The sequence below is a fragment of the Brachypodium distachyon genome, chromosome 1 (assembly GCF_000005505.3).
Source record: "Brachypodium distachyon strain Bd21 chromosome 1, Brachypodium_distachyon_v3.0, whole genome shotgun sequence".
NCBI lineage: Eukaryota > Viridiplantae > Streptophyta > Magnoliopsida > Poales > Poaceae > Brachypodium > Brachypodium distachyon.
In genome coordinates this window covers 5,159,776-5,170,931 of record NC_016131.3, presented here as the reverse complement: position 1 = coordinate 5,170,931, position 11,156 = coordinate 5,159,776, and the positions used below count along the sequence as shown (strand labels likewise).

General features: G+C 48.8%; 3 protein-coding genes across 3 annotated transcripts; all 3 read right to left on the bottom strand.

Moving 5' to 3' along the window:
• Positions 1-12: 12 nt before the first annotated feature.
• LOC100826698 (probable calcium-binding protein CML41) lies at positions 13-1,747 on the bottom strand. Its single transcript, XM_014897212.2, has one exon. The coding sequence runs from the start codon at positions 822-824 to the stop codon at positions 291-293; it is 534 nt and encodes a 177-aa protein (XP_014752698.1). The 5' UTR covers positions 825-1,747; the 3' UTR covers positions 13-290.
• Positions 1,748-1,949: 202 nt separating this feature from the next.
• LOC100824637 (cytochrome c biogenesis protein CCS1, chloroplastic) lies at positions 1,950-4,792 on the bottom strand. Its single transcript, XM_003558754.4, has 8 exons — positions 4,277-4,792; positions 3,953-4,172; positions 3,748-3,859; positions 3,383-3,655; positions 3,032-3,300; positions 2,793-2,949; positions 2,617-2,700; positions 1,950-2,527 (listed from the first exon to the last, which is right to left on the bottom strand). Exons 1-8 carry the CDS (start codon positions 4,668-4,670, stop codon positions 2,369-2,371), a joined length of 1,668 nt encoding a protein of 555 aa, XP_003558802.1. The 5' UTR covers positions 4,671-4,792; the 3' UTR covers positions 1,950-2,368.
• Positions 4,793-6,355: 1,563 nt separating this feature from the next.
• On the bottom strand, positions 6,356-7,329 carry LOC100838736. The gene has a single exon (XM_003559339.4). The coding sequence runs from the start codon at positions 7,061-7,063 to the stop codon at positions 6,575-6,577; it is 489 nt and encodes a 162-aa protein (XP_003559387.1). The 5' UTR covers positions 7,064-7,329; the 3' UTR covers positions 6,356-6,574.
• Between the last annotated feature and the right edge of the window lie 3,827 nt (positions 7,330-11,156).

Here is an 11,156-nt window from a genome sequence, read left to right as displayed (position 1 = left end):
TGCCATTTCAACTTGATGAAACTTGTTCCGTCTCATTCCTTTTCAGCCATTTTGCAGAGATGAAGCTCTGGAAGTATCACAGTTCTAAAACAAACTACTGGTAAGAAAGAAAAAATAAATGGAAATCAACTGTAACTTCACTGATACACCGGTGTCAGTTCCCAGACACCAAACAACACAGGACGAGACTACAGCAGATTTGGGACATTATCTGCGTGGTCTCATCTGGATGCAGACAGAGTTATGAACAAGAACCATCGTTGTCGGTGTGGCCAGCTTCATCTAGCAGGCTAGCTCATCATCCTCTGGAACTCATGGAAGTCGAGCCCGCCATCGCCGTCGACGTCGTAGGCCCGAATCATGGCCTCGCAGTCGGCAACGGACCGCTCGTCGCCGAGCTGCGCGAGCACCCGCCGCAGGCCCCTGGCCGTGATCCGGCCGCCCGCGGGCTCCACGGCGTTGAACACCTCGAACGCCCTCCTCAGGTCCTCGTCATGGCTGCCCTCCATGAGCTCCACGAACCCGGCGAAGTCCAGCAGGTAGCCGCCGCCGCCGCCTCCCGATGATGGCGGCAGCGGCAGGTCGGCGTCGCCCATGGACGCGAAGAAGGCGCTCAGCTCGGCGCCGGAGATCTTCCCGTCGTTGTCCCTGTCGAAGTGCTGGAATATCCTCCGCAGCTCCGACTTCCTGCTTCCGCCGGTGCCGGACGAAGACGAAGAAGACGACCGGGCCGCGGCGGCGGCTGGGCTCGCCACGTCGGACTGGCCGCAGAACAGCGGCAGCCCGAGCCTGAAGCTCCGCTTGCGCGCCAGCCGCTTCGCCATTGATCCTTCCTTGCCGATCGAAGTCAAAAAGAACACTACAAGAACTGAAAGAAATACGCAGAGGCCTTGGCTGTTCTGTTCTGTTCTGTTCTACGGTGTACAATTGTGCTGGGAGAAGAGATTTGAGATTTCCAATGCAGCTGTGGAAGAAGAACCATGGCGGGCGTCTCCTTTTATAGGTGCTCAGGTCAGCGCCAAGCGCTTGGGATGCCATTTGGGAAGCAGAAGCTGCCATCTTTGCGTGGGTTTGACCGGTCGTGATCAGAAGTTGGTTAGCAACTACCTTGCCTTGCTCTCGGATACTGTCAAAGCCTCCTCGTCGGACAACGTGAGCACATGGCTCGCGATCCGAGCGCCGCCGTCCACCACCGAACAACGATATCTCGGATCGAGGCCCCGATCGAGCGGTTCAGTTCGAGATTCCCGGTGGTTCTAGCGCCCGGGTTTGAATTCTCGGTTCACTCAAGCTCTTGGCCTGCCGACTGACCGCTGAGAATTTTACCTGTTTGCACATGAAGAGGAGCTGAATGCAACAAACTCTTCTTTTCTTCCAGGAGGCCAGGAACTCAGGCTACATGCAGGTTCTGAATATGTAGGAGCTGGGCTGTCTGAAATGTCCTTTCAGGTTCAAATAGAGAGAGAAGAAATCTGAAGCTCGTGTGTCCCGGTCCCACAACTGGATCTTGATTTGGGTTTCTTCAAAGGTGGAGTACATTTTGGAAGAAAGAATAAACAGTGGATACTGAGATTTCAAGAGAGATCTCATTGCTTAAGGTTTGGGGGCAAGGAAATCCGAATTTTTATACTCATGCAAGAACGAGCTAAACAATGCAACCGCAGAACTTCCATGTGCCTCTCATGGAGGCCATCAACTGCTAGAAACTAGCAACTGTGCATGCCACATGTCTGTTTGGCATCACCACATGTCAGTAGATGCTGATTATAGATAAATAATCCCACCTGAAACTCATCATTGGGTTCGGAGATCGAAGCTTACCAGCAGAAGAATCCCCTTTGTTAGTTTATGTTGAGCGTTAATTTGACCGGAATGGAAAATGTCAGGTACTGACAACAACTTGACATACAATCGAGAAGCAGTTGATACCGCACCGACCACAGAAACAATGATAGGAACGGAAGTTGTTTATAACAATCAAAGTATCTAGTGTCATTTTTCAATGAGTTTGTATGGCTACACCTACAAGTTGCAACATGTTACCCAAAAATTCAGTAACAGAACCAATTGTTCATCTTCAGGGTATAATTTTATCACTTTGTTCTGTAGTAACACAGGACAGAATCAGCTCTGTCTTGATGCAAGAACACCATAGATCCATTAGAATGAACGTTATTTCATCTTTACGCCAATTTCGCCTTGATGTTGAATAAGAACTTAAATTGCAGCATGACCTATCTTCAGTCTTCAGCAAGAAGATAGTACAGTATGATTTTTGGTTCTCTGCGTCTTGTTTCTGAATTCCAACCTCAACCCACAAAAATGTCTCAGTGTGTTTGAACGGTCCCAACCAAATAAAGAGAATCCCTCATGTAGCACTTGATTTATTATCTACTGTTTTCTCATTAACACTGATCAACTCTGGTACTTTATTGAGTAACCGGTTCATCTCATCAGAAAATTCAATCTTTGCTCGATTTGACTTCCCTCCGATGACTACTGTAGTTCCGTCTTGCAATGCCCATAACTAGGAAATATTAAATCACAAATTCTGACAGTTAATAAAGTTCTTGTCTAGAACAAGAATGAAAACAGAACTGCCGTATTTGCACACACCTGAGCATGTGAAAGATAGCTAATGCAGGTTGTCAACATGAGTGCGCCAAATCCAGCATAAACAACAGGAATTCCAGGATCGGTCTGACGAAAAGGAGAACACAAGACGCATTTAGTGGTTCATGCAACATGCACAAATGTCATCAAAAGGGAAGCGTGATATCTATAGTCCTGACCTTAAGATCGAGACCTGTACTGCCAATAGCGTCTTCAATTAGTATTTCATTGCCGTTGATTTCAATGGGCAATTTTGAACTTGGCCGACGAACCCCTACAAACTTACCATCTTGATCATACAACACAATAGACTGCAGATCTCGAGCAAGCATTGATCTGCAGGTCACCAAGAAAAGAAGTTAATAAGTCATAGTTAATGGCTCAAATGCAAAATTAACGCATGAAACTTTGAACATACATTCCCTTCACACTTGAAGAAGAATCAGAGTCTTCAAGTGGCAAGAATGTTCCATAAAGCTTTTTATCACCATTCAGTTTCAAGGGGGCCATGGCCAAATTGAAAGGGCCTTCGCCGTTTTTCTTCACTTGTAGTGCTGAAAATCCCCAGTCTGTTTGGTATATTGTGATCCCACCATACCTCAGGGGATCATTCACTTTGATCGTCCTCCTCATTACTTCTTTGCCGTCAAGGTCGAAAAGTGAAAGGTCGCTATAAAATTGCGAAACCTGGCAACGAGAACATATGTTTACCTATCAATCTAGTGTCACAATGAGCACACAAGAGACATGTACCAAGCAAGGTGGCTACCTCTCCACTGTCATAGTACTCCATGTAGAACCGATTAACGTGGACTTCTGTGTTGAAAACATCCGGCGCGACCGAGAGAAAGCCTTTTGGTTTCATGATATCTCCGATGACGAAATTCAGTCCTTGGGGAACATCCACTGAGCCTTTAAAGCTTCCGGTCGCAGTAAGTGTGGCGCCTGCCATGACAAGAATCATCGCTAAGTGCACGCCAATAGGCGCATACCGGCCAGCCAACCCCTTGAAAGCATACAGAGATGGCCCCTTAGTGAAGACCTGCAAAATATCAAGCGCGGAAATAATGTACATGCCAAGAAGGCAAGAACAGCAATTTGGGGGAATTGTACTGCACTGAAGGTGACAATTACCTCATATCCGGCGCCCATTAAGATGACCCCCAAATCCTGAATGGATGCGCGGGGAAGCGAGTCAGAAAAGTCTTGCTTCCTAATGCTTCCTCCTGAACTCATAAACGACCATCTGCAAGTACAGCAACAATTGGCACCTGATGCTGTTAATTGGTCATCTGATCAGTCAGTCAGCCCAATAGCCCATCAGAAGGACATAACATACCTCTTCGCGACCTTCACCATGGGCAATTGGGTGGTGTAGGTGCAGGCCATCAGAGAGGCCGCGAGTAGCGCGAGGAGGCCGAGGAAGACCGGCGATGAGAACATGTGGTCGAAGCCGGGGGTGAGGATCCACCTCCACGTGATGAAGCCCAACACCGGGTTGTCCTCGGGGAACTTCTCCAAGTAGTAGCTCGGCGCCTCTCCTTGGTCAATCACCGTGCCTGCGATCCCGATCACAAAATTTCACAATGCAAGCACTACCACCTCGCGATTCATTCATCGGACCAGCAGTATCGCGAGATTACTGGGTGTTAAGGAGCCATACCCAAGGCCATGAGGCCGGCAATGGCGAACATCTCGGTGATGGCGAGCGGGAGGTTGGAGAGGACCGACAGCGTCCGCTTGGTCGCCCGCCGCAGCAGCCGCAGCGCCGCGCCATCCTGCTTCGGCTCCGCCTTCTTCACCTTCCCCTCCTCGCCGCCGCTCTGCTGCGCCAATGGCGGCGCGGCGTCGAAGAACACGACCCGCTTCTTCCCCTTGCCGTCTCCGGAGGGGATGACCCCACGCTTCGCCCCGCCGCCGTCACCCCCTTGCCGCGGCACGTCGCAGGAGACGCGGAGCCGGCCGCAGCGGGCGGCGGCGGGGGGGCGGGGGGACGGCAGGAGGCGGCGGTGGGCTCTGGAAGGGTTTAGGAGGAGGTAGCATGTGGGGGACGGCATCGCCGTTGTCGTTGGGTCGGCGGGGAGGAGGGAGGGAGCTGCGGAATCCGAGTGGGAGCGGGAGAGGCGAAGAGTGGTGGTGGCGACGCATCGTTCGTTCGCTTCGTCTTTGCGCGGAAGAAAGAGAGAGTATGCGGATAAGGTGTCGTCGTGCACGCGTGCTGCCGCTGCGGCACAAAGTGAGAGGGAAATATCTTTCGACTGGGCCGATGGTTTTCGAACTACTAATCGGGCCGAGAGCTCTTTAGGCCTTGTTAGCTTCGTCTGGGCTGCAGGGCTTGGCTGGTCTAGAAAAAGTTCATCATCGCCTAGGGCGTGTAGAAAAAGTTCACCCTCAAGTCCTCGATGAGTTAACTACTCCCTCCGATCCTAAATTGTTATTGAAATATTACTTATATCTAGACGTTTTAAGAATAGATACATTTATATTTGGATCGAGAGGGAATAGATACAGGGCCGTTCCCTAAAAAAAAAAACTAGATACAAGGCTGGGGGCGGTTACGGTCCACTTACAAAAATAATTTTGATAATGAAATTTTTTTCATTTCGGTTTTGTTATATCAAAGTCGTCTGATTTTTAGTTAGACATGAGTTGATTTCTTAACTGTTGGATATGGTTTGTGCTTTAAGATTTGAAAAAAAAATAAAAAAATACTTTGGAATCTTGAAACTAATACAACGCCTCTGATAGTGATTCGTTAACTTAGATTTAAACATTTTCCTTAAAAATCAGAAGTCTGGGATATAGCCACACCCTATTGATTTTTTTTTTTTATCTCGGTCTCACTAGCTTACTGTCATTATTAATTGATCAGTTTTGCTATTGGCAAGTCAACCGATTACGTTACAAAACAAGTTGATTGATTTCTAGTTAGAAATCAGTTGATGTGCTTGACTGTCGAATCTTAATTCAACGATATCATGTGGGAGAGGAGAGAGCGGGGATGGACCGCATCAATGGATCTGGTTCGTCAACTTCAATTTAAATTTTTTTGCTTAAAAGTTAGACAACAGAGAAATAGCCAAGCACTATCTATAATTCATCAAGCTTTAAGTTCACGTTCCTGCATGCGTAAAGTCGAATCACACGGTTTGAAGAACGGGATACAATAGCAGTATAGTTTATGGATATAAAGTTGATTTCGTATTTACATTTGGAATGGAAAGATAATTCCTATTTCTGCGTAAAGTCGAGCCACACGGTTTGAAAAACCGGGATTCCATATATAGTTATTGGATAGGAAGTTGACTATGAATTCACATTTAGAACGGAAAGATCATTATGTAATCGTTTTCTCTATCAAAGTACGTTCCCTGACATAATACACAGAAAAAACCAGACACCGAGAAAAAGAACACGTGGGTAAACATTCACGAAATGAAACACGGCAAGAGGTAATGATAAAACTCGCGAATAAAGATGAACCATTGGTGCCCTTGGACGACAATAGGAGGGTCAAGGCAACAGATGCTGTCAGTGTCTCATGCATGGCCCACGGCTAAGAAAACATGTCACGATATATCCTGCGTGCGCCCACCCACTGCAAAAACGGTACCGGCGGCGTCGCGGCGCCCATCGAGTCGATCGAGCTTAGGTGACCGGTGACTCAGCGGTGGGTGAGACATATCTACACCGGAGGCTGGTCAATTCGGAATCTCAGACATTTAAAAGTAAGCAAAAAAAATAGACAAGGACCAAGGAGTTCATGGAATTTGTAACACGGATAACGAAATGAAACAAATAAAACACTCAAGAATTCATCCCTAGATCGCACTACTAGTATTATTTACAAGCGCAAAATCCCAAATTTGAAGAGATCAGAGCAGCAAATACAATGGCATGCGGCCGGGAACACACGATCGCGCATGAGGGGATCGATCGAGGATCAACCAGCGGCAGCTCACTAGCTCATGCAGCCGAAGGTCGCCACTTTCCCGTGGAACCTCGACCTTCTAATCCCCTCGGCGCCGCCGCCGACGTAGCTCCGGCTCCTCGAGTACATCCCCTCGCCACTGGCGCTGCCGCCGGAGCCGAACTCGCACGGCGCGTCCTCGTCGATGCGCGCCATGGACGCCGGCAGCCGGCCCGCCGTGCTCTGGCTCCTGGCCACTCCCACGGGCACGGCCTGGGCCCGCTGCTGCTGCCTCTGCGACGCGGCACGGATGCGGATGCGGATGAGCTCCCGGAGGTCGTCGTCCTCGCCCCAGTGGGAGCCGCAGCTGTAGCTCCTGGGCAGCGGCGCCGGCACCGGGTAAGCGCCGAACGCGGCGTCGGAGGGGACGTAGCGCGCGCAGCCCGTGACGCTGCGCACGTACAAGTCCCGCGCCCGGCCCAGCGCCCGCGCCGGCGCCCTCCACAGCCACCTCAGCTTGCTGCTGCTCCCCCGGCTCATGCCCACGCTCACCAGAGATAACTCAGATAAGCCAAAGCCTCGCTTAGGCTAACAGCGACGGACGCTGTAATGGCAGACAGCACTGGAGGATCAGGTGATATGCGATGGGTTGGATTGGATTGGGTAGGAATGGATCGAGTTGAGAGCGTTTCTGGTCTGGTGTGGGTGTGGTGGCCGGCCTTCTTGTATCGGTGGGAAACCGGGCCCCGCGTAATGGACTAATGGTATTGGTAGGTGACGGGGAAGAAGAAGACATCTGCGCGGGCCAGCGTGCGGCGAGGAGTAGGGGAAACAGCAGAAATTTGCGCCGCGGCCGGCCACCATCCACGGTGTCCTGTATTCCAGCGGCGACGTTGCCAATCTCGCGTTGGTGGTTTTGGTTCAGGCCTTCTAGACGGCTGGAGCAGCGAGTCAGAATCGGCTCCGACTCCGTGACGCGCGTGGCGTGTCAGCTTTCAACGTTGAGTTCATCATCCTTCCGTTGTGTGCTGGTGTGACCGTGCAAGCGACTGTGCCATTTCAGACTGGACCCGATAGCGCAAAAGCAATACTGCCCCTTTTCTGGTATAGAATTTGACATGACTAGCCAGTTGGATGCTTTGGTGTTTGGCCGTCTGGTGGCCGTAACGGGCCGCCAGTAGTGCTTAATTTGAGTACGTTTCACGCAGGACGAGTGAGCACTAATGCACAGTACATAGTACTAGGTAAAAGACCGTTGATTGGGCGCTCCAGTTTTGTCATTCTTTACTCGATACAGATAAATGTCGTCACCATGTTAAACACGTGGTAGCCGATATAGATCTTGCACCTGATCAAATTCACCGCATCGGTCTACATATATAACCTAACTGGCCCGCCGTCTCACTTAATTATAACGTATGTCCACCGGCTACGTGCATGCATGAAACTAATTCCTTCAATGTTCCTTGCTTTGTAAACTAATTAACTGAATGAATGCGTGCTGAATTGACTTGTTTATATGTGTGGAATCCACTCGAAACCCAACATTTTTCTATTCATGCATGCATATCACGATGCAGTCTGGCGCGACGATGGTCCACCAACTTGAATGGAAACGAAACAAACCCAATCCTTCCTTCAATTAAAGACGTGGTTTCGGTAGGCCAGAAATTCTCGTAGAGAAAAAGTGCCATGCGCACATGCTTTCCCGTAAGTTGAGCATCCAAATCATGACGCGAGACCAGGCTCAAAAACAAAAGGGACGGGCCCGTGTAGGCCGTAGTAGCACGCGCGTAACGATATTCCAACCACGACGATCGAGCATCGATCAGGTGACCGGTGCGACGTCTCTGTCAGTTTGGCGAGAGTGCCGATGTGGAACCCCCAGCTCGGCGCCCGGATCCCTCAAAAACGACCCCGCCGCCGACGTGGAAGGTGCCCGGATCCTTCCAGAGCCGACGTGGAAGGTGCGAGGAATTTGGTGTGATACATCCTGATCCAGCCCGAGAGGCCGAGACGGCGCGTGGTGATTCACCCTCGACGTGGAAAAAAACATACGCGCGGTTTGGTGCAAACTGCGTGCTGCATAACTTGCGTACCGTGATGTGACCGCGTGTCACTGAGTGACTTCCTCAACGCTCTGCCGCCGATTTGGCTGACCTTGCCCGATATCGAGACTGGTCTGGACTCTGGAGGGGGGTGGGTGGGTGCCGGATCTCAGTCGTGGTGTCAGATGGTTGCGGTGTGGAGAGCCGGAGCCCTGGCGGGGCCGCGGGGCGTGATTAATCATAAGCAGGACTAGTAGTTATATATAGCCCAAATGTCACCGGCCACAGGAGCTCGACCTGACCTCGTGGAGTTTTCAGAAAGGGAGAGATTTTCTGACACCCAGAACACGCACGCAGCGTTCTGCAGGACTTTAAAATATTCTCTCCGTCCCATATAACTGTCGAAATATTACATGTATCTAAACGTATTTTAGTATATAGATACGTTTATTTTTAGACGAATTTGATTCACTTAATATGGGACGAAGGGACTACTCTTTGACTGGATCGAGATTAGTTGAAGGTATACATTTATACATGGGCCTTTCGATTCGTAGCAACGAAGTCACCAATACAAGCTCGTTGTTGAACCCTGCACGTTCCAAATGAGCAACTTCAATGGAGGTACCTCTAAAAAAAACTTCAATGGGGGTACTACCGTTGGAATTAACGGGCGCAACCAAGGAATGTACACATAAGAGTCTACTGCATGACGACCACGACCGGCCGGTGGGTGCAGAACCACGTCCCGGTCCACTGCAACCAGATCATCATCGCCATGAGCTCCGCTGAGAGGCGCCTGGAACGCTTCCTTGTACCGTGCGAGGGCACTCTCTGTAACGGCCATCTGATCATCATCGTCCTCCACGAGACCTACCCATGCGTCGCAGGAGGTCACGGCCACGGGTGCAACTCCGGAAACAAAAGGTAGGGCAACCATCGCCACGTGAAGCTGCGGCGCGGAGTGACATCCGCAGCAATCACCTTGCGACGGGGCTTGTTGAGAGCTAGTCAGGGCACAAGGAAGCTTGTAAGAAAAAACTGTGATGGAAGAAGTTTTATCAAGATCGTTTATACACGATTCGATTCAACATTTTGGTGTCTTCGGTTTATATACATTTTGTCCATGTAAACTGCTAGAAACCGGTCTCCAAAATAGAGTATACCTTTTATGCCTTCATAATCCACGTGTAGTCACCGAAATCATGAACGTAGGATGCATGCCGTAGTAGGCCATGATCGATCATCACCCACGTAGTAGAGTGTTTTCGCTTCTTTGTGCCTCTTGACTGAAATGCTCCTCCGATGGATGAAGAACCAGGCTTTCTACGTGTGAGTTTGTGCCGTATTGTGCTCTTTCTGTTAGGCAAGCGCTTCTGCGAGTAACACCAGTGTTACCGTAAAAAAGGAGAGAGTGATTGCCAAAGCAATGGCCCTTTATCGTTCAAACAACCGATGCATCTTTTGGAAACAGCTGACGCGTCGTTTTCGCATTTGCGTGTGGCTGCTATCCTTTTGCATATCTCTTAGGCCTCATTTGGCATTAGATTTTTTCTAGTGTTTCTAGATTTTACCCCTCTGAAATTCAAAAAACACTAGAAAAAACAAATTATTTGTTTGGTAGGGAGGATTTACAGGGGATCATCACCAGATTCCCTATAAAACACCTCATTTTCTATATCAATAAAAACAACTACTCCACATGCATACAAGACCTCACGTGCTAATCTCGCGGCTGCCGGTTGCATGCAGCAAGTGGTTACGACGCTTGCATGCATACCCACATGCACTTGTATGTTCCCATCCCATGCATGCACTCTGATTGATTAATAGCCTAGCTAGCACTCCATGTATGCATGCAACCTTGTTTAATACATACACACATATATTGTGAAGATTATCGGGGGGCGGGGGGGAGAAAAGAGGGATTTTACGACACTGAACTAGCCATACAGTTTATATTATCCTTGTATTCGAATACAGATTAGAACACGGCCTATAATTATTAATGCCGTTAAATTACCACCAACCCCGCCAAAAGATGATTTATGCTTAAGTGGCAGGTTTTGACCGAGTTGGCTCCCTCCGTCCAGGGCGTTGCCAGGGTTCCATTGAGCCTAGCGTCATGGCTCCAAGTTTTCTTTTAAAAGACCAAACAAGACCAGGGCCAAACCTTTGAATCACCAAAAACTTAACAAAGAAAACCTAGCTCCGTCCCTGCCTCCATCCACAAATAAATATAGTTCTAGGTCTCGTTCTAAGTCAAATATTTTAAAGTTTGACCAACTATATGAAAAAAAGGAACAACATTTATGGCACCAATTTAGTACCATTAGATCAGTCTTGAAATATAATTTCATATTATACGGATTTGGTACTGTTATATGTATTGCTACAGTTTTTGATAAATTTAGTCAAAGTTTAAATCTTTTGACTTAAGACAAGAGCTAGAAGTACAGTTATTTGAGGTTTGAGGACGGAGTGAGTAGGTGGAATGCGCTGAAATTATAAGAGTAGGCTCACGGCAATATTTATGATTTTCTATATTTTTTCAATGTTTATCGAAAGTTTTATTTTTGAATTCA